The sequence below is a fragment of the Corvus cornix genome, chromosome 2 (assembly GCF_000738735.6).
Source record: "Corvus cornix cornix isolate S_Up_H32 chromosome 2, ASM73873v5, whole genome shotgun sequence".
NCBI lineage: Eukaryota > Metazoa > Chordata > Aves > Passeriformes > Corvidae > Corvus > Corvus cornix.
In genome coordinates, this window is record NC_046333.1 from 2,335,665 (window position 1) to 2,357,991 (window position 22,327).

Genomic DNA, 22,327 nt, shown 5'->3' on the forward strand with positions numbered 1-22,327 from the left:
CCACATCTGTCTGGTCATCCCTGTTAACTGAACTTCCATTAGGTTGAAAATGTTCCCTGCCCCTCCTCCCCTGCAGGCTGTGGAAGTTGGAAAGCACCTGTCTGCATTTCTCTGTGCCATTCTTCTGCCTTTTCGTTTCCTTAAACACAAGCCTGCTCTCCTTTCTTCTTTCCCTTCCTCCATTCCTTTCCTACCACGTAACCCCATCATTCATTGGTCCTTCCTTTCCTGCACTTATTCTCTAAACCACAAATCTGTTTGTTCTTTGCCATTCCTTTCCGGAATTCTCAATACCAACCATTTTAATATAGGGAATAAGGAGTATCCAGAATATGGCTCTGTTAGTTATAATCTCCTCTGCACTACGTTATGTTTATTTTGGGCTTTGTGCCCACAATCTCTGTCCTAATGCACAAGGATAGATTTCTATTGGGAGTCTGATTTTTCTAAGGAAAGAATAAATTCTTTCTGTGACCTCCTTCTGGTCTTCCTTTGTCGAAGAACAATTTTCTGGGCAAACAAGTCTGGTGCTTCAGCTTAACACTGCTGGAGTGGGAAATGTGCCAAATCAGGACTAAGCCTGTTTTCTAGCCTGGATATTTTAACTTAGTCTCACTGTTCTGGACACTAATTTTGAGATCTGCAGTATCCAACTTCGTTAAACAGGTGGAATATCCCATTATCCCACCTAATGAATAGAGGGACATATGTGAAGACCACCACATTTATTTCAAGGACACAGCTTGCAGCGGGTACAAGAATTATGTTAAGTGGGGAAAATGTGTTCCTAGACAAGAACCCAGGCTGGAATTCAGCAGCTGGAGATTTGCTTTGGGGTCAAGAAGAATCTGTGAATTCCAGGTGCACCTCTTGAAGGATATCTCAAGGAAGAAGGAATGAGGATGAGTAAGGAGATGTGCCAACAGTCAGAGGACAGCAGGGCAGCTCTGTGAGTAGCAAAAGAGAGTGCAAAGCCGTGAAGTTTGTGGGAGACAACCCATGTGAATTAAGGAGCTCCGAGCTGCTACCCTTAGTTTTTCTGAGGAGGAAACTGGCAGAAAGCAGGCGTGAATCTGTTGAGAACAGAGCAGTTTTGCTGTAGGAAGCCAGAGTATGCCTAAAAGGATTAGGATGTCTATTCCCACTAGGATATTTTCATTTCTCTTTCCTCTCTTTGTGGCTGATGCTCACCCTTCCTTGACAACTTTCCTCTGTTGCAACCTTCACAACTCTCCCCTGTCACTTCCTCACCCCTCCCTGGAGACACCCTCAGTTTGTAACACGCTTTACCTGCATCCTTCAGCTGTGCCTCCGCTTTTCCAAGAAGAAATGACCAGCCAGGAAGGGGTAGAAGGTGGAACGGCCACTTTGCACTGTGAGCTGAGCAAGGCCCCTGCCCGTGTCCAGTGGAAGAAAGGCCAGCACATCCTCACCTCGGGCACCAAGTACAGCATGAGGCAGGAGGGACGTGTGGTGGAGCTGGTGGTCCATGACCTAGACCTGAGTGACAGTGGGGAGTATTCCTGTGTGTGTGGAGACAGGAACAGCACGGCTGCCTTAACAGTGCATGGTAACGTCATCCCTGGGATGAACGTCCCCCAAACCTGCCCAAATCTCTGTTGCCACGGTCTGTTCCCGTCCCTTTCTGTCTGCTTGGGCTTTTGTGTTCCTTTGGGTTCTGTGTGTTTCCTCCTTGTGTAGAATTGGGAAAAATGTTGCCCATTGGTGTTTGTCCCCCTCAGCTGTGCTGGTTCATCTCACTTCCCTTGCTCGGATGCAGTGGCCAGGGAAGCTGGGGGAGATTTTCCATTGTGTTCCTCTGACCTGGATCAGGGCTTGGTATTGTCCCATGAGACCTCTCCCCGAGGACCTCACCAAGCTGCTTTTTAAAGGAAATTCACCCTCTCTCTGGTAACTCTTTTACTCTTCAGCACTGCCTCCAGAATTCAAGAGAGAACTGGAGGACCTGGAAGCTGTGGAAAATGGTGCTGCTGCTCTGCAGTGTGAGCTGACAAAACCTTCTGAGGTGGAGTGGAAGAAAGGGCAGGAGGTGCTCAAAGAGAGCAGCAAATATGAAATGAGTCAGGACGGTGCTGTTGCAAAGCTGATTATCCATGAGCTGGAGGAGGAGGATGCTGGACTTTACATCTGTATGTGTGGAGATCAACAGACAACTGCCACGCTGACAGTCACTGGTAAAAAAAAAACCCGAAAAAGGAAAAGGTTCTAATATTTTCTGAAAATAAAAATACAATTTTAGTTTAGTGATGCTTAGGGAAAAGATTGTAAATCATAAGGCGTGCAGAGCAGCCTGGTCTATGCAGCTCATGGAGTGGCCAGGCAGAAAATGGGAATTGCAATGAAGAACTAAATGCATTTTTTCAGTACGTTGCTGTCAGAATAATCAAAATCTCTCCTGCAAGTGGCCTGCCTTAAGAGGGAATCTGAACCCTTAAAATTCCCTGCCTTAAGCGGGGGTATGAACTCTTGCAGCTCTGTCTTAGGAGGGAATCTGAACCTCTGAAATTCCCTGCTGATCTTCAAAACACTTCTTCACTGATCAGGGCAGCACACTGGCTGCTCTTACAGTAGGAAAAGTATCAGTCCATTTCTGTATCATAGATTGGATTCTATATATTTCATGGCACATGTAACTTCTTGAAATCCATTTCTTCTTGCTCTGCAGATATTCCCATTACTTCCCTGGGGAAATAGCCTCGTAGTTTGAATCTAGAGCACTGAGGTTTAGACACATCCTCAAAAAAACTTTTGGTGCTTTCTTTTTCCCTCTACTTCCTTTTTCCCAAGCCCCAGCTGCAGTAGGTCCAAGTCACATTTCTATTTTATAGCCCTGCCAGCCCTTTTTAAACAAGAGCTTCAGAACACTGAGGCAGAAGAAGGTGGCACAGCAACACTGAGGTGTGAGCTCACCAAACCCAAGGCTCCAGTGGAGTGGAGGAAAGGAGATGTCACTCTCTACCCTGGTCTGAAATACGAGATGAAGCAGCAGGGCTGTGCTGCTGAATTGGTCATTTATGACCTGGAACTGGACGATTCAGGAATTTACACCTGCGACTCTGGACACCAGCGGACAATGGCTGTGGTGGCTGTGCATGGTAGGCAGAGTGGTGACCCTTGGCTCAAGAGGGGTGGAGTGAAAGGAGCTTTTCCTGGTGTTCTCTGCAGCTATTGATTTGTTTTGCTGCTGGTTCACGCCTGAATAAATATTCTTCTTGGGCATGGCACATGGTCAAGGTAGAAATGTTCTTCTTGCAGTATCTGGAGTGTGAAAGCAATTAAATCATCAAATCCCAGAACTGTTTGGGTTAGAAAGGATCTTAAAGATCATCCATTTCCATCCCCCTGCCATGGGCAGGGCCAACTTCCTCTGGCCTAGGTTGTTCAGAGCCCCAACCAACCTGTCCTTGAATGTTGTCATGATGTCAAAATATGCTGAACCCTCCTGTCCTGAGTGTAGGGAGTGTGGCCGGATATGGGAATGGGATAAGGGATGCCTGCCTGGGATGGTAAGAGATGCACCAATTAGGCAATAAGGGATTTCTATGATATGTGAGTGTGCTGTATTGTTACTGGAGGCTTTGAACTTCATGTGCAAATGCTGACTGCAGACAACTTGAATCCACACCTGTTTTCCTCCACTCCTTCTACCATCCCCAGAGCAAGGCCTTGCCCAAAATCTGGGTTTCCCCTCCCATTTACCACTTCACTGTGATCTCTTACCAAGAGATCAATGCTGACTTGATCTTTTATATGTTGATAGTAGCCTTATTTGGGAGGAAAATACTCTTTGTTTAATATTGCAAACTCACAGACCTCTGTTAAGGGACAAGAATCTGTGTAAGACAAGGATCATGTCCCAATGACCTTTCCCTAGAGCATCCATGGCATGGGCACACTTCCATAGGAAAGTCTGACTCCTTCAGACCCCAAACCAGGCCATTCTGTGGACCACTAAGACCAGATCTTCCCTAAATTCATCTGTCCTCAGCACTTGGTTCCCTTAGTGGTTCAAGAAAGATTCTGCCGAGACAGAGAGTTGCAGCTCCAGGATGATGGAATCGTTAGGATAAGCCATATCTGAAGGATGATGGTAGGACTGAATCCTTCTTGGACTAAAACATTCTTGAAACATTTTCCTCCTCTCAAATTTTACAGCACTGCCTGTCACATTTAAGCAGCCCCTACAGAATCAGGAATCTGAGGAAGGAAGCACAGCCACGTTCTGCTGTGAGCTGTCGAAACCCAGTGCTGCAGTGGAATGGAGGAAAGGAGGAGTGGGGCTGCAGCCCAGCCAGAAATATGAAATGAGGCAGAGGGGAAGCCTGGTAGAGCTCTTGATACACAATCTCAAGTTAGAAGACACAGGAGAATACAGCTGTGACGTGGGGGATCAGGAAACCAGGGCAGCTCTGAGCGTGACAGGTACGTGGTGTGAGCTGACTCCTAAAGGAATAGGTTCCTCCAACATGCAAGACAACCTTTTCAATATGAATATTTTTAAGTGCATCATTGTTGTTCTCTATGGATATTTTCCTTCTCATCTGATATATTAGGATTTTTTTATTTTTAATGAGAATTGAAGAGGATGACACTTTGTTCTTCCAGTGCTATGTTTGAGTTTTGGGTTTTAATAGGAAACACTTTCAAGCTTTGTGCCTGAGGAGAATTTAAAGAAAAAAGCAATGATTTAACATAACATCTGGACATTTCACGTGACGTGTTGTTTGAATATTTGAAAAGAATATTTTCTTTCAAATCCTGTAAGAAGACAATGACCTCCCTGACCTCTCAACGCTGTCCATGGAGTTTTGAAGTTCTTTGCTCTTGAGATTATTGTTAGATCAACTGAGGAATAAAATCGTTCAATGAATTCACCACTGGGAAGGATTTGAGTCAAGGAACAAAGGAAATAAATGTTATGGGTGCAGATGGCTTCTTCTGATGCAGCAAGATGATCTGGTGGCTCCAGGAAAATTAGAAAACATGGATCCTACTTAGGAATATCACAGTGAAAAGCAGAGTATCTTGTTCTCCAAGCATCAGTTTGTGTTAACCAGGACTTGATTCAGGCTTCACTACAAGATCCTGTTGATCCTTTTCTTTTCTCTTTTAGCTCTGCCAGTTCTTTTCCAAAAGCAGCTCAAAGATGAGGAGGCAGAAGAAGGAGCTGTGGTGAAGTTCCGGTGTGAGCTGACAAAGGATAACGCGGCGGTGGAGTGGAGGAAAGGCACCATGGAGCTCTTCCCGTGTGCCAAATATGAAATTAAATTAAGTGGGCGCACGGCTGAGCTTGTGATTCATAATGTAGAGCCAGAGGATGCCTCTGATTACACTTGTGACACGGGAGACCAGCAGAGCACTGCAGTCCTCAGAGTGAATGGTTAGCATTGCACCCACCTGGGATGGAGGAGAAGAGGCATTGGTGCAACTGTGTGAATGATACTATTTAATCCACTGGTGAATAAACCCCTCCCAAAGTTAGGATAACGAGGAAAAGAGGTGCCCAGTTGTAAGGCAGAGTGCAGAGAAGTGGATCTGGTGGGACAGGGTTCCTGTTCAAGCCTGTAAAGCACAGAGTGCAGTGCACTGACCCCTTTCTCTGATATGAAAAAAGCAAGGAATTTCTGTGTCATGGGGATTTTGAAATAGTAGCAAAATTTTTTTGGCACTTTGCAATTTTTCTGGCTCGCTTGAATCAATAGCAAATCACACATCATTTAGAAAAGCATTTTGAGGTTGCTATTTTTAATCTTCCTGTGAAGATCCTGAGAATGCTGTGTTTAACCACACCAGGAATAATGTCTGTGACTGTTCACAGAATCACAGAACAGGTCACTGGTCCAGCCTCCCTGCTCAAACAGGGCCGTCCCAGCACCATCTGTGAAATGCTTGTGATTGTCTCAAAGTTGGGTGGGATTTGGGGCTTTGGTCTAAGCCTTTCAAACAACATCTTTTGGCTGAATCTGACCCAAAAAGCAGCCACAGGGTCAACTATGGGTGAAAAAGCTCAGTGACTGCTCTACGTGTCTCAAAGCAGTGTTAATACTGGAACCACAGGCACTGAGATTCCTGTTTTCCCAACTGCTCGCTCACACCCTGTGGATATTCCCTTCTTGTTTCCATCAGAGACAAGCTGGTGTCTGAGCTGTTCCGTGCTCTACTTGAATAAATGTCCATTTGTGCATCATCTGGAAGGATTCACCCATGATGATCTGGGCCTTGAAAAGACAGCTGAGAATTCAGAAATTAGTTTAAAGCTTTGCATTGTTTAGCTTTGAAAATCAGGAGTATTTCTGTAAAAGTGAGCAGATTTGCACAAGTTTAAACAGAAAGTGCCAGGTTTTGCTTGTCAAAATCTTTACATAAGTTGGAGTTTCCAATATGCAGAGCAGATGCATGAAAGGTGTGATGTGGATGCCCTGGACTTTATGGGATATAAAGATATTTGGGGAACTTTCTGGTCCTCTGGATATACACAATATAGATCTGTTTATAGGGAAAAAAATGGTTTTATTATCATATCACCACTTAATGCAAAATTGTTCTGCATCATCAAAGCCTGGGTGCCTTGTGCTGAGCTGTGCAGACCTGGCATTCAAGCAAAGAGCCCATGTATTATTTATTTCTCACTTTGCAGCCATCAAACCCCAGCTGAAGCAGCAGCTGAGGAACGAGGAAGTGGAGGTGGGAGGAACAGCCAGGCTGCGCTGCGAGATTTCCATCAGCAAAGCAGAAGTGGAGTGGAGGAAGGATGGAGTCCTCCTGCACTCCAGCTCCAAGTACGAAATGTGGCAGGATGGGACCCTCCGGGAGCTCCGTGTTCACCACCTGGAGCCTGGGGATGCTGGAGAATATTCCTGCAAGGCTGGAGACCAGACGAGCTCTGCCAAACTCACCGTGAAAGGCAAGACCTGTTTATTGGAACAAGGAGATTTTCCCTTCAGGAAACTAAGATTTCACAGCATAATTGAGATATATACACATATGTAACATAAAATCAGTTATTGTGATAAACACCAAGCATAGGAAAGGTACCACCAAAAAAATCTTATGGTCAGTGGATGCACCAAAGCAAAGATTGACTTGGTGGACACAAGAGGATAAGGCAGCTGTAATCTGTGACTCATGGCTTGGAATATTTGCTTGACATCATATGCATGGGACTGAACAGATGGTCCAGCCCCAGCTTCCAGTCACATGGCAGCTGCATCTGGCCTTAATATCACTGCAGAGCTTAGATTGGACCACTGGTGTGGAACAAACTCCCCCAGCATCTCCACAGGCTACTCCACGTTGTAGATCCCCTGCACATCACACCCAGCTGCACCATTTTTCGTGCAGATGGTGACCTCAGTTGTAGGAATATCCACTGTCCTTGCTCAGAGGGAGATTGAGCTGCTTTTCGAATGGTTGGACTCAATGATTTTAGAAGTCTTTTTCAACCTTAGTTATTTTATAATTCCTTTGGTATTCCCCAGCAGGTTTGGGGTATATATGGGTTAGCTTCTGCCTGCTGGAGGTCGTCTGTATGATCCTTGCACAGGTGCCCAGCTGCCCTAGAAGCAGGACTCAGGCAAACTGCAGTGCAGATCCCCTGTGCTCACATTAATCCGGTGAGTCCTGCTGGGAGGACAAAGCCAGCCAGGACCTCAGCCAGTTTGGAGTGTCAGCATGGAGTAAATGCAATTCTGCTCACAGAAATACAGTAGAGAGGATCAGGCTTTATCGTTAACCTGTGAAGGTGTCTAAGTGCAAATGGAACAAACTTAAAAATCCTGGTTTTGGCATCCAGCATTCATGCCTTGTTCACCCAGCTAAGAGTATCAAGCGTAATTAAAAAAAAAACAATGCACAGTGTGTCTCTGAGCAAGGACAAGTGGTAAAGTCACTATCCAAAAGTCATTTGTCCTGCTGCCAAGTACACTGAAAGCAGGGTTTGAAATGTGATTTGAGAGGCTGTGCTGCCTCCACCCTTGGAGGTCCTTGAAGGAAAAAGCGCTGAGCAGCCGGGCCCTGCTCTTAGCAGTGGTTGGAGCAGGTGACTCCCAAAAGTCCACTGCAGCCTGTATTATTCAAGGTTCCATGATTTGATCCACGTTTTCCCTTTCATTTGCCATTTCTGCCTCCTCGCAGAGCCTGACGTGACCATCGTGAGTGGCCTCAAGGACATGGTGGTGTCCGAAGGGGACGATGTCACCTTTCGGTGCCAGGTTTCCCACGAGAACGCGAGGGACGTGGAATGGAAGCTGCAGGATGTCGCTCTGCAGAACAATGAAATGAACGAGATCTCGGTGGAGAAAGGGAAGATCCACACCCTGACCCTAAGGAAGGTGACTGAGCAGGACATAGGCACCATCACTTTCCGAGTAGGAGCCCACACGTCAACAGCAGAGCTCACAGTGAAAGGTGAGGGCTCCCTGTGGTGTGGAGCAGGATCAGTGGGAACAGGAAATGTTTTAGTTATGCTGACGGTAAGTTTGAGGCTGTAATTCACCCCGTGTTAGCTCGTGTCTTTGGGGTGCTTGTGCTTCAAAGCATTTGTGACTGCAATCGCCACAGATAAAAAGGGGACAGTTCACCATCTTCCCGAAGCTCACTGATTCCTAGAGACTTTACTGGCTTGGCTTCACTACTTGGATGGATGGACCTGGAATTTTCATTGCTGCCACTCTCCCTTTTAGAATCATAGAATAATTTGCGTTTGGAGGGACCTTTAAAAGCCATCTTGTCCACTGGCCCTGCATTGAGCAGGGACATCTTCAACCAGATCAGGTTGCTCAGATTTGCTTTTCTATTTCTTTCTTTCTCTAAACATTATTTTGATGAAATTCTCCATCCACCATCCTTTTCCTTCCCTCTTAGAAGCTTCTTTTAACCCCTCAGTAAATAACACAGAAATCTGATTTTTTTTTTTTTTTTTTTAATACTCAACCATATGGCTGTAGCTTAAACACTGCAGGAAATGAGATAAAGGTGCCTGGGAAGCAGAGAAAACAAAGCAAAGCAAACAAACCAAAGAAAACAAAGCACACGAATCCTTCGCTTTGTTTGTAATTTCAGTGCCACCTCCAGTCTTTAAGGAGAAACTGCAGAGCAGGGAAGTGCAGGAGGAGGACACAGCTGTCCTCCACTTCCAGCTCTCCCAGCTCAGTGCTGAGGTGAAATGGAAAAAGGCCCCTCAGGGGATTTCCCCAAGCTCCAAGTATGAAATCAGGCAGCAGGGAACAGTCCATACTTTAAAGATTCATCACTTAAAACCAGAAGACTCTGACAAAAACGCCTGTGATAATGGAAATGAGCAAACAACAGCCACCCTGACTGTTAAATGTGGGTTGTGTTGGGGTTTTTTCTTAAGGTAAGAAACTTGCTCCACTCTCTTAGGCTCTGCCAAGAGGATCTTTTCTACTGTCCTTGACTTCAGATGTACTGTGCTGTCAAAAAGCAGCTGAGTCCTTTTGCTTTTGGAAGTCCTGAGCAAATAAAATGCAGGGTTCCAAGTGCAGTAACTACTTCCACACTTTGAGACCCTACGGCCTCTCTCTGGTCACAGACAAGCAGGGCTGGAGCTAGAATTAGAATATGGCTATTTTCGATGCTTAATCATCCTTGAGCTTTAATTCTGCCTGGAAAAATGGTGATCCGGGTGAAATTGTTCAAACTTGGACGCAACTTTAGCTAATGAGGAAGGCACCTAAACAATTCTGGTGCCAAAGATCTCTAAAATAGGTGTAATGTGACAATATATCTGGGTTTTTTTCCAATCTAATCTGATACAAATACAGTATTAAGTTGACTTTTTCTGAGAGACGTGATCAGGAAAAACAAAGGTAAGCCAGGATGTTGTTAAATCCCACCTTTTGAAATATCCCTGAGGGCTCTCCCATGAAGGGCACGCACCTGCCTGCAGTCACACCACTAACCCCACAATCCAGGAATAGCAGAATATTGGCACTATTAGCAGGTCCTCTGATGCTGTTTGCCCATTTGTGTCTCTTTGTGTGGTCTCAGCCACTCCAGCACTCCTTGAAAAAATTCCAAACCCAAGAAACTGAGGAAGCCTCTGCAGTCACATTGTAAATACCAACTCAGCCAATTGGCTGAATATACATATATATATATATATATAAAATATATCAATAAGTGTGGAGCCACTGAGGTTCTTCCAGGAAACTGGATTGAGTAGCTAAACTTCTACACGTGGCACTTCATAAATCCACCCATCAAATCTCTGCCTTGGCCCTCCAGTGATAACATCAGCACAGAGACTTTCAGGGTTCATTTCTCTGCTGGTCCAGTTTTCAAACAAGGAACGTTATATAAAGAAGTTTCTCCATGCGCTCTCCCAAATACACAAGGACTTGGATATCAGGAATCAGGAGTAGGCTTTTGAGGTGTGGTTTTGGTACCCACTTGGAGATACACACACTGAGATGCTCAAAACTCTGTATCCATGACCATTCCTGTGCAAGAAGGAGCATAATCCTTGAGGTGCTCAGTGTGTGCAGTGTCCAGTGATTCTTCAGCAGTGCAGAGTGCTCAGAGCTCCTGGGAATCCAGCACTTTCTGTCAGTCCTTGTTTTGCTTTTAATCTCACTTTGGAGTTGAGTTTGAACCAAATTGAGGATGGCACCAGAGTTTCATCCAACACAAGGCTTAGTTACACAGTCAGCAATGACGCATGATTTTTTTCCCCTCTGATTTCTCCCGATTTAGCTCCTCCAGTCACCTTCACACAACCACTCCAGAACCAACAAGCTGAGGAAGGTGGCACTGTCACTTTGAGCTGTGAGGTCTCCAAATCCAACACCACTGTGCAGTGGAAGAAGGCGGGGACAGTGCTGCGACCCAGTGACAAATACAAGATGAGGCAGGCGGGGCCCGTGGCTGAGCTGACGATTCACAACCTGAGCGAAGCTGATGCTGGGGAGTACACCTGTGACACAGGGGACCAGCAAACCACGGCAGCAGTGAGCCTGAAAGGTGGGGCTTTGCACGGGAAAGAGCTGGGCTGAGCTTGACACCGTGTCAGGGGCATGGGATTGAGTCCTTTTGTAGCTAAACCTTGTCCTGTGCCCAAGGAGAACCACGGGGATCTCAGAGATGAGAGCGGTTTCAGGGGGATAAGAAATGGGTCAGTATCTCTAGAAATGGGTCTTTAATCACTGATTCTGTGGTTTGATGACAGTGTCACCCGCTGGAATCTGTTGACAAGTTTTTCCACAACACACAGATGGTGATTGTACACATTTTAAATATTTATTATGCACACAACACAGTTTAACATGCAAGCTTTTTGGACTGTCATATATACGTGCATAATACGTATGCAGACATGAACCATGTGTCTGTAAGGCTGTAACATGTTGCTGTACTTCCATGTACCTATATTTCCATGAGTTTGGAATCATAGAATCATAGAATGCTTTGGGTTGGAAGGAACCTTCAGGATACTTTAATTCCAACCCCCTGCCATGGGCAGGGACACCTCCCACTAGCCCAGGGTGATCCAAGCCCTGTCCAACCTGGCCTTGGACACTTCCAGGGATCCAGGGGCAGCCACAGCTTCTCTGGGCACCCTGTGCCAGGGCCTCACCACCCTCACAGGGAATAATTTCTTTCTAACATCCAAGCTAACCCTGCCCTCTTTCTGTTTGAAACCATCACCCCTTTTTCTGTCACTATCTACCCCTATAAAAAGTCCTTCTTCCTCCTTTTTATAATCCCCCAAAGCCTTCTCTTTCAGTCTGAATCCCCCTGGATTTATTATTTAGGGCCTCAAATAACAATAACATAGTACTGTCAACAAAGAGCATAAGGAAATGTTTAACCCAGGAAGCATCACTTGAAAGTAGATCTCAAACTCTGTTGCCCTTTCCATGAAGAGCCAGCAGCCACCATCGTGGAGAGGCTGAAGGACATCGCCACGTACGAAGGAGAAGACGCGGTGTTCGAGTGCAGGCTGTCCCGGGAAACAGCTCAGGATGCCCAGTGGTTCCTGGGGGATGTTCCCTTGCAATCCAACGAAATGAACGAGATCAGGGTTCAAGGGACACGTCACAGCTTGATCCTGAGGAAGGTGACCCTGGAAGACTGTGGGTCCATCACTTTCAAAGTGGGGCAGCATTCGTCAGCAGCACAGCTGAAGGTGGAAGGTGAGCAGCCTCCCAGGAAGAAGGGTTGAGGAGGTACTGGCAGGCACTGCTTTGGCAGCTGGAGAGGTGTATTTGGGATTAGGAAGCCTTGGAAATTTTGGGAGATTCTGCTAACCTAATTTAACATTTTAGAGAACTACATCCAAGCCAGTCATTCCAGTCATTTTTATTGTACATGGAATGAAGATTAATATTGACATCCTTTGATGTTATTTGATATAATAATTAATATTAAGATCCTTTGAAGACCATCCAACTAAGCAGCTGATCATATATCAGAATCAATGGTGAAGAGTGTCAAGAATATGCTCTAGATTAATCTCCTACTTATGATGCTTTTAGATCATATTTACTAAAAAGTCTGAAAGCTCTGAAAAACCTTTCTTTTAAGATATATAGAATGACTTTTGAAAGATAGCCCATGCTAATACCTTATGTTGTTCGTTCCTCTTCGATCTGGTCCCAAACGTAACTACAGACACCCAGCTCTGCCCTGGGGGTGATGCTGGGTGAGGCTGCTGTAGCAGTGCTGGTCTCCTCTCCCCACAGCTGCCCCAGTCACCTTCGTGAAGGAGCTGCACAGCCTGGAGCTGCAGGAGGGTGGCACTGCCCACCTGTCCTGCGAGGTGTCCAAGCCTGATGTCCCAGTGGAGTGGAGGAAGGGCACGTCCGTGATCCGCTCCAGCCACAAGTGCAGCATCCAGCACGAGGGGAAGGTGCACACGTTGGTCATTCGCGACCTGAACCGCGCCGATGCCGGGGAGTACAGCTGCCACACGGCTGCTGGCAAGACCACGGCCAGACTCGAGGTTAAAGGTATGGTTTCCTCTCTGCCCAGCAGCGGTGAGAGGAGGGAACATCAATTTTAGAGCTCTCTGCTACAAGAGAGATACTGATCAGTGGAGCAAGTGCAGCAGAATCCACCAAGTTTGTCAGGGGGCTGGAGGATGTGAAGTTCATGGACAAACTCTGTTGTGATAGGGCAAGGCATGATGGCTTTAAACTAAAAGAGGGACAATTTAGATTAGGTATAAGAAAGATATTTTTACAACGAGAGTGGGGAGGCCCTGGCACAGGATGCCCAGAGAAGCTGTGGCTGCCCCTGGATCCCTGGAAGTGTCCAAGGCCAGGTTGGATGGGGCTTGGAGCCACCTGGGACAGTGGGAGGTGTCCCTGCCCATGGCAGGGGGTGGAACAAGATGATGGTACCTTCTAATTTAAACCATTCTGGGATCTAAATATAAGCAGAGGCAAGGGGGCAGCTGTGCTTGTTAACTGGGGAAGAGAAAGTGGAAGTGGAACCTCATTGTCCTCTGCAGCTTCCTAGTGGAGATCTGCAGGGAAGAAGACACAGAACTTTCTTGGACGGCTCAGTAAAGAGATGACACAGTAAAGAGCTGTGGTGAGAGAAATTCAGATGAGAAAAAACCCAGCTTTTAACAATGGAGGGGTGGTCAGACATCGGAGCTGAGATCCAGAGGAGTGGAGGAATCTCCATCCATGGGGGACCTCCAGAAGTCCCTTCAAACCTTAATTATTCTGTAATTGATCTCTGGGTGATCTGTAGCCTTGGATTATAACCCCAGATTTATAGATTCTATAGATATTCTAATATAAGTCATATATATTATTCTCTATATCATTAATATTTTATATTATATAATATAAAAATATATAATTCTATTCTGTATGTATTATTCTAGTATCTTATTTTATATATTCTAATATTTTCCATATATTCTAATTTTCTGATATTTTCTATATATTCTAATATTACATATTAATATATATTTTATATATATATACATATATATATATTATATTTTAATAGATATTTGTATGTCCTTTGAGTGGTTTTATCCCATTCTATGATTTTATTTCAAGGATGGAAAGCTATCTGGCCTTCAGTAATAATTACTGAATTTAGTTGGGAATTCTTTGTGGAAAGAAGTCTGGGTTATGGAGAGAGAAATGTAGCTCACATAGAAATCAAATTTTTCCTGCAGATTAACTCCCCTTCCTCCTCCTCCTCTGTCTAGGTTTGACTTCGGCATCCCTGGAAGGTCTCCTTAGGGAAATGCAGCCAGAGTTGTGCATGAACCTCATGAATGGCTCTATCCATACCATAACAATAAAACATTCCTCTATTTTCTATTTTTGCCTCAACCCCTTCTTTTCTCTTTGCACCATGCCCCTTGCCAGGCCTGCCTGTGCTGTTCAAACAGTGGCTGAAGAACGAGGAGGTGGAGGAAGGGCGCACGGCGGTGCTGCACTGCGAGCTCACGCAGCCCCACGCACGCGTGGAGTGGAGGAAAGGGGACACGGTGCTGCAGCCCGGCGACAAGTACGAGATCCGCCAGGAGGGGACACGAGTGGAGCTGCTCATCTACGAGGCTGAGGCTCAGGATGCTGGAGAATACACCTGTGACTCGGGGGATCAGCAAACCACGGCGTCGCTGCAGGTCAAAGGTAGGTTAGGGCTTGTTTGGAGGCTGAGAAGTCCTGGCTGTGTCCATCCTTCACAGGGGGGCCTGGAATCACCCGGGCCAGGCTGGATGGGGCTCTGAACAACCTGGTCTTAGTGGAAGGTGTCCCTGACCATGGCACGGGGTGGAACTGGATGATTTTCAAAGTCCCTCCCAACCTAAACCTTTCTGTGACTTAGTTTGGAAAAGACCTCTGAGATCACTGAGATCGTCCAACTGTTAACACAAGACTGCTAAGCCCACCACTAAACCATGTCCCCAAGGGCCACATCCACATGGAAATTTTATCACTGAATTATCACTGAATTATCACTCTTTGAACTCAAACTGGGTTATTTCACCATACCTAGGACAAGTCCATTTTAAATTGACCCATTGTATCTCTTAGTGCCTGAGCAGCCCGTGAATTGGGGCTCTCTAGTGGCTGTGGTTTTGGATTTTACAGTTTTATTCATTTTGTACTAAGAATTCTATTGGTTTGGGATTTTGCAGTTTTATTCATTTTGTGCTAAGTATTCTATGTCTTTTAGATTAGATCACACTTGTAGACTGTGGGTTTAGTCACCATAACCAACTGTTGCTCGGAGCATGTGGTTTCAGAGATTAAATACCCAAAGTCTCATGTTCCAGCTGAAGGTACTGGGGATTTTTAACCTGGAGAAAAGGAGGCTCAGGGGAGCTGTTATCACTCTCTGCAACTACTGACAGGATGTTGTAGTGAGGTAAAAGTTGGTCCATTTTCACAAGTAACAAGCAATAGGATGACAGGAAACGGCCTCAAGTTGCATCAGGGGAGGTTTCGATTCAGTGTTAAGAAATAATTCTTCACTGAAAGGGTGGTCAAGCATTGGCATGGACTGCCCAGGGAAGCAGTGGAGACACCATCCCTGGAGATATTCAAAAGATGTGTAGATGTGACACTTGGAGACGTGGCTTAGTGTTGGATTTGGCTGTGCTGGGTTAATGGCTGGACATGATCTTAAGTGTCTTTTCCAACCTAAAGGATTCTGACTCTCATTGTTGTGATTGGTATCGTTGTGCTCTATGTGCTTACACTGAGAATGGTGAGTATGGCCATGTGAAGAGCTTCCTGTGGCCTCTGGCAGCCCTTTATGGAGCAACACTTGGACACCTTTGCAGTATCAGCAGCTGATCCCATGAGTGGCCAGCAGGCAAATTGTGGCTCACGCAAAGAAAGAGGGGACGAGCTCAGCTGGAGAAATTACAGTCGGGTTTCTCACCTCTGAGTGCTGTCACTGATGCAGTTGCTTCTCCACCACAGTACTGCCAGTGCTGTTTAACAAAGAGCTGAAAAACGTAGAGACTGAAGAAGGGGGAACGGCTGTTTTGCACTGTGAGATCTCCAAGCCGGACGCTCCCGTTGAGTGGAGGAAAGGAGGGGAGGTCATTCAGCCCAGTGACAAGTACGAGGTGAAGCTGAAGGGCAGCGTAGCTGAGCTGATCATCCATGGTGTAGAACCTGATGACTGTGGGGATTATACCTGCAGCACTGGATACGAGATCACCACAGGGTCTGTGTATGTGCAAGGTAAGGTGGTGAAATGTGGTGGAAATGCTCCGGTTTTCTGCCTGCATTTCTTACTCCAAAATCTTTGACAGTAACTGGCCAAACAGCAGAGAGTCCATTCATTTCTTTCCTGATTCCAGTGAAGGTATAAACTCTCACCTCCAGGGTGGGGTTGGATCAATATTTTTAAGTTAAATTAGTTCAAAGTACTGACTGTACTGTGTACTAGAGCAGACTGTGCTGCTTCTGAAAAACCTGGAGCAGTGGTCATAAAAAATACCAAAATTCTTGTTATAACTGACTTCAGCTTCTATCACTGTTGATATTCTTATTACTCCTTTAAAGCACTCAAGTGAACATTTAAATCTTTTAAGTACCTCTCTGCCTCATACAACATCTGCAGATGGTTGCAACACACAGGAGAGCCAGGCACGACCTGGGCATGGAATGGAGTTTCCTCCCAGTGAAATGATGTTTGAAGAGACACACACACTGCTCTTGCAAGCAGCTGTAAGGATGGAAGGTAGTTTCTAACCCTCTTCAAGAATATTTTACCTCTATTTTTCCTTGGAAAAACACCTCAAGTTTAACTATCCTGGACATCTTGCGCTTGGGCTGGGGTTAGTTCTGCAGGGAGCAACTTGTGCGTGTTTGTTTCTGTTTTCCTTTGGCACCTTCTCTTGCTCTGTCACGCAGAAGAAGCAGCAGTGATAGTGTCTGGTTTAAGGAGCACAGATGTCTTTGTGGGCGAGTCAGCCACGTTCACCTGCGAGCTCTCGCACCCGGGCGTGAAGAACGTGCAGTGGTGGCTCGATGGGACCCCCCTTCACAACAACCTGGTGACTGAAATCTCTGAGCAGGACGGCAGGATCCACACTTTAACCCTAAATGATGTGGCGTGTCACGACTCGGGCACTGTCACCTTCAGAGCTGGGTCCCTTATATCTTCAGCTAAATTATTAGTCAAAGGTATTTTCCTGTTGGAAAGAAACACGTGGCCACCTCCGGACTTGCTCCATGTGCTGGTGCTTCTGCCGTCCAGGCTACCCTTACTAAATCCCTTCACGGTTCTCCTGTGCCCTGCAACCCTCCCATTCTCACCCCAGAAGTCTTCTAGGTACAACCACACTGATTTTTGCAGTGGTTCAGGTGAGGGAGGCTTGCAGGGTCAGGGCTGCTGCTTTCACCCCACGTCAAGGAAGAGGTGAACATAAACATCTGTACTAGCACCTGACTCTATATCCCCACTTCAGCTTTTTTTTAAATAATACCACAAAATCTTGTGGAGGTGGTAATTCACAAAATCACCACTGTGCTGCTCCACAGCTGGGCTACTGGTGCTGAGCTCAGCATATTCCCAGGACAGGATTTTTGCCTGTTCCTGGAAACCAAAGGATGTGTGACACTGCAGTAACACAGAGACAAAATGCACCTTGTTTCTGAAAGCTCATCCCTTCACTGGCAAAGCTTTCTGGTCTGTTGAATAAATATTTTTCTCATTTGGTACGGGTAGCCAAAAGCTGTGAATAACACTGAGTGCCAGACTTGATAAAGCAAGCTCCTTCCCATCCAGTCCTTTCATAGCCATGGGGAAGATCCGTTATTTTTCAGGCAAAATTAATGCTTATTCCCTGCTTGGAAAAGGGATTTGTATATACTGAGATATAAAGGGTTAAAAGGTCTTTATTCAAATCTACTCCTGTGCTATAACAGGGCCGTAACAGGAATGATCCACAATATGGGATTGTAGTCAGTGGTTGATGTCTCCTTCTCTGCATCACGTGTCCCTTGTACATTCAGAAAATTTGGGTTCTCTGCAAACATAAAGTGCAAAATCACTTCTTCATGATAAAGAATGATGCAGTGACAGCACAGTGTGCAAAACCTGCAAGTCCTGTGTCAGTTTGCATCCATTTTCAGAGACAGAACCTGGTTCTGATCTCTCCAGGCAAAGAATTCCAGTGGGCCTAAAACAAAATAAAAATAAATGCGTCGTTAGGTGTTCTGCTCCGTCAGATAAAGGGCTCCTGAGAAACCTCCATTTCATGGAATCACAGCATCATTGATTTTGGAAGAAATCTCTAGAGATCATCCAGTCCAACCCCACAGCTCATGCTGGTACACACATGTGTGTGGATATTTTGTGCTGCCATGAAGCAAGGATTCCTTCATTGCTGAAGAAATCAAACCTGAATCACAGCAGCAGTAGTCTATAAGAGGATTAGGATAACCCCAGTTACACCGTGCTCAGCAACACTTGATTTCATAGGATAGTGAAACACCTGTAAAATTCCAACCATCCTTGTATTAACAGACAATTTTGTACACTTTATTTTGTCCAGAAATTTAAAATTAGATCTGTCTTTGAAATATGTTTTGGTCTATCCAGCCATGCGTGGCTTACTCTCCATAAAGGAGCATAAAGTCGACTTTCTCTCTGTTCCATGTGCCTTTTTCTCCTGGTTTAAGGCATGTTGGTAATTGGATATATTCTGTAGCAGGCGAGATCTCAGCTTTTCATGCTGGGCCTTCACAACATCGTTGCCCTACAACTGCAGTCATTCCATGACCCGGCGTGAGGGTTCACGGATGGGTGGGGGGAGAATGGAAAAGAGTGAAGGAGCTGCTGCCGTTTTCTAGCTCCTCTAGGCAGGTGAGAATTGCAGGTCCTGGGGCACAACGTTGGCTCCTAAGTCTCAAGGATCTTCTGCGCAGGTGAACAGGGCCACCACCAAAGTCCTTGCCCTGGCCAAGAGTGAGGGTACAGTGGAACCAGGACCTTCTCCAGTACCACAGGTGATATTTTCTGTGAGAAACACATTTCTACATCTTATGGAAGGGGATGGGATTGTGTTCCCCAGCTGCACAGACACCAGCTTGTTTCTTCAGTCCCCCTATCACCAAAACATCTTTAAGATCTTCCATCAAGGGCTACTCTCCATAAACACACGTGGCAGACACATGAAGTGGCAGAGGGAACCTTAGTGAGTGGGATCAAATCTTGCAACAAGTTTCCAAGTGATGTTTGCAGATCTGTCTTTGCTCCCCAAGGTCTGCCAGGAGCATTCCAAACCTTCAACCTGCTGCAGCAGTTTCAAGAGAAGCATTCCAGACAGAGATCCTGTGTGGGTTATTCCAGCTGGCTTGTGACCAGAACAACCATTTGAAGAACAAGGACAACATAAAGTCACAGAATGTCCTGAGCTGGAAGGGTTCCTCAAGGATCAACATGTCTAACTCCTGATGATCTCTCAGCTTTCTCTGTCATCTTTTTGTGTCCCTTTGTAGTCTTATAAATTTTTTTTTTAAGTTGACATAGTTCTGCTGAGAATGATGTTTCAGAGAGATTTCCATTTTCAGACTTCATTGAGATTTTTCCTTTTGACCTGCATATCACATTGTACATGGATGGTCCAGTCTGACATCTCAGGAGGGACTCCTTGGCTGCTTTGGAAGCTCACAGTATTTTAGGTCAGATACATCTACTGTGCCTTACAGCTGCCTCACAAGAAGCAGAACTCGGGTTTTAAAAGTGCTTCAAAGCAGCCTCATGGATCTCACCACCTCCAGAGGAGCTGCATATCCAGCTGCTCTCAGCATTTTATGGGCTCTCAGTCTGAAATGTCACTGGTTTATGATCTCTCAGTGATCTCTAGATAAAATACTGTAAAGGAAATCCTATTGTTTTTCCCCTAACGTTGTGTCTGCTGCAGAGGAACGCGTGGTTAATCAAAACAATATTCATCTGCTCCTGTGGGGTGCCTTTTTTTTGTCACAGTTGTCCTGGATCTTTGCTCCTCACACTGCCGGTGACTTCTGACAGCCAAGACCACCCCGGGACAGGAATGAGTGTCTGAGGGCTGTGTTTCTTTCTGATGAGTAGTTATATTTTAGTCACACAAGGAGCTTCCAGTAGAGTTTGTGGTGTTTTCCTATTGCTCTGTGAGGTGGTGAGTTGCAGGGAACGACTCACTGCAGTCCTCTGCATCCCACTTCTCCACATTCGGGAAGCAGAAGCGTTTCACATCCAATGCTTCCCACCCTAGAAGATCTCGGAAACACTGGGAGAAAAACTAAGCCCAAAGGGAATCCCAGCAGCTACTCTGCACAGCAGTCCAGATTCAGGACTGTTCCAGCACAAGCCTTAATTCCTGGTGGCCCATTTCCCAGTGTGATGGTCATGTTCTAATGCACCAGTTTGGCTTCCATCCTGCTTGATGCTGATGTGAGCACAGACTAAACTGCTAACCCCCAGCGTGCCCTCCCTGCTTGCACTGTCATCCTGCTTGCTCCCCACGGGCTCTGCGCTTGGCAAAAACCCTCCAAGTGATGACTTCATGGGGATCCACTAATGCATGTCCTTCCTGACGTGTTGGTTAACAGATCCCACCATTGAAGTGGTCAGTCCCATGCAGGACATAACTGTTGATGAAGATGGCCCGGCAGAGTTCATATGCCAATATTCTAGGCCAGTGCACGCCATCTGGAAGAAAAATGATCAGGAAATACATGCAGATGGGCAGCGAGTGATTATCGATCAGGACTGGAATGTGAGCATGCTAAAAATTAACCCCACGGTCCCAGAAGACACTGGAATCTATTCTTGTGAAGCTGAAGGCACTAAAGTGATGGCTACACTTGATGTTCAAGGTGAGGTCTTCCAGCCAGAGAGGAAGACACTACCATGGGTTCCAAATAAAAGAGGTAGAAAAATCATGGCAAGGCTTTGCAATAAGGGACACACCAGATACCTGCTCTTGGTGTTCACTCCAGTACTGAAAATGAGGATAAAAATAGTTGGGAGATAATGGGAATTGAATATGAAACTGCAGCATCAGCTGAGCTCTAATTAACACTCACTCATGACACCATTTAGCAGTCCCACCTCTTCTGCAACGAGCTGGAACGTCGGTGTGATGGGATGTGTCCTGCTGAATTGCTGTAAAATCACAGGTGTAGTGTTGGTCCAAAGGAATAATATTAAAATTTCTTTGCTCTTCAAGAGCACTTTTTACACAGTGTGACCCAAACCCAGTAAATAATGGATAGTGTGGAATTCCATTTGATTTTCAGTTAAGGCAGCTTGGTTATTTACATATTTCAAGTAGTGGTCCCTCAGAATTTACCTCCTCACTTGGCATCAGCATTTCTGAGGATCAGCAAAAAGAAAAAAATTAACAAAATTTAAGACTTTACATGGATTTCCTTATTTTTTTTTTCTGCTGCTTATGGAATTCCTGGTTTTGGTTACCAAGTGAATTAATATCAGCAAGAGCAGGTTCTGATTTCTGAATATTTGTGGCTATTTTGCCTTCCTGCTTAAGTGGACTTGTTAGTGCAGAAGAACAGGGTGTTATTTATTATAATATTTTCTACACTGAGAAGCACTTTCCATTTTCAGGATTTAAAAAGATTTTAATGAACTAAAATTACCTAAAAGCATCTCAGAGGATGTAGAGTTAGCAACTGGCTGCTTTCCATAATTAGGAAAAACAGCACTTCAAAAGTACACAGATAAACAACTTGGGTTGTTCTAGCAAAAATAATACATTCTCCGAGAAGAGTCTTCAAACCCTCATTGTTCTCCATAACTATGAATCTTACAAAATTCAGATTTTTTTAGTATCATAGAAACCCAGAATAGTTTGGGTTGGAAAAGACCTTAAAGGTCATGTAGTTCCAACCCCTTGCCATGGGCAGGGATGCCTTCCACTATCCCTGGCTGCTTCAAGCCCTATCCAGCCTGGTCTTGGACACTTCCAAGGATGGAGAGTTCACACACATCATCTCTGGGCACCTCATAATTAGTAATAAGTTAATAAATAGCTTGTAACTTGTGCTTTTTGGGTATGTTTGTGTGTTTTTGCCATTAAATAAATTGCTCAGTTTGGAGGTTTTTTAAAAATTTTATTTATTTTTACTATTTTTTTTCTTTTTTTTGCTGAGCAGAGTTCCAGATGATCTGTAGAGATCTCAACAGGGATGTCCCGGGGTCTGGGTTTATAACACAAAGCATGCTGACCGCTTTATGGCATTTGTGTAAACTGTATTTACTGAACCATGTGTCCCCACCCTTGTGCATGTCATGTGTCCCTGTAGCAACATGAATTATATCCACATGCACCAGCCCATACTTAATT

The 22,327-nt window shown here is 45.3% G+C and overlaps 1 protein-coding gene across 1 annotated transcript in view; it reads left to right on the top strand.

Moving 5' to 3' along the window:
• The window catches only part of OBSCN (obscurin, cytoskeletal calmodulin and titin-interacting RhoGEF), a 143,255-nt gene that overhangs the window by 79,315 nt on the left and 41,613 nt on the right, over positions 1-22,327 (top strand). Inside the window, exons 51-64 of the mRNA XM_039549201.1 lie at positions 1,304-1,570; positions 1,932-2,195; positions 2,850-3,116; positions 4,177-4,443; positions 5,135-5,401; positions 6,659-6,925; positions 8,155-8,427; positions 10,735-11,001; positions 11,904-12,173; positions 12,723-12,989; positions 14,376-14,642; positions 15,942-16,208; positions 16,884-17,156; positions 20,571-20,837. Coding sequence (XP_039405135.1) covers positions 1,304-1,570; positions 1,932-2,195; positions 2,850-3,116; positions 4,177-4,443; positions 5,135-5,401; positions 6,659-6,925; positions 8,155-8,427; positions 10,735-11,001; positions 11,904-12,173; positions 12,723-12,989; positions 14,376-14,642; positions 15,942-16,208; positions 16,884-17,156; positions 20,571-20,837 — 3,750 coding nt within the window. The remainder of the gene's footprint in view (positions 1-1,303; positions 1,571-1,931; positions 2,196-2,849; positions 3,117-4,176; positions 4,444-5,134; positions 5,402-6,658; positions 6,926-8,154; positions 8,428-10,734; positions 11,002-11,903; positions 12,174-12,722; positions 12,990-14,375; positions 14,643-15,941; positions 16,209-16,883; positions 17,157-20,570; positions 20,838-22,327) is intronic.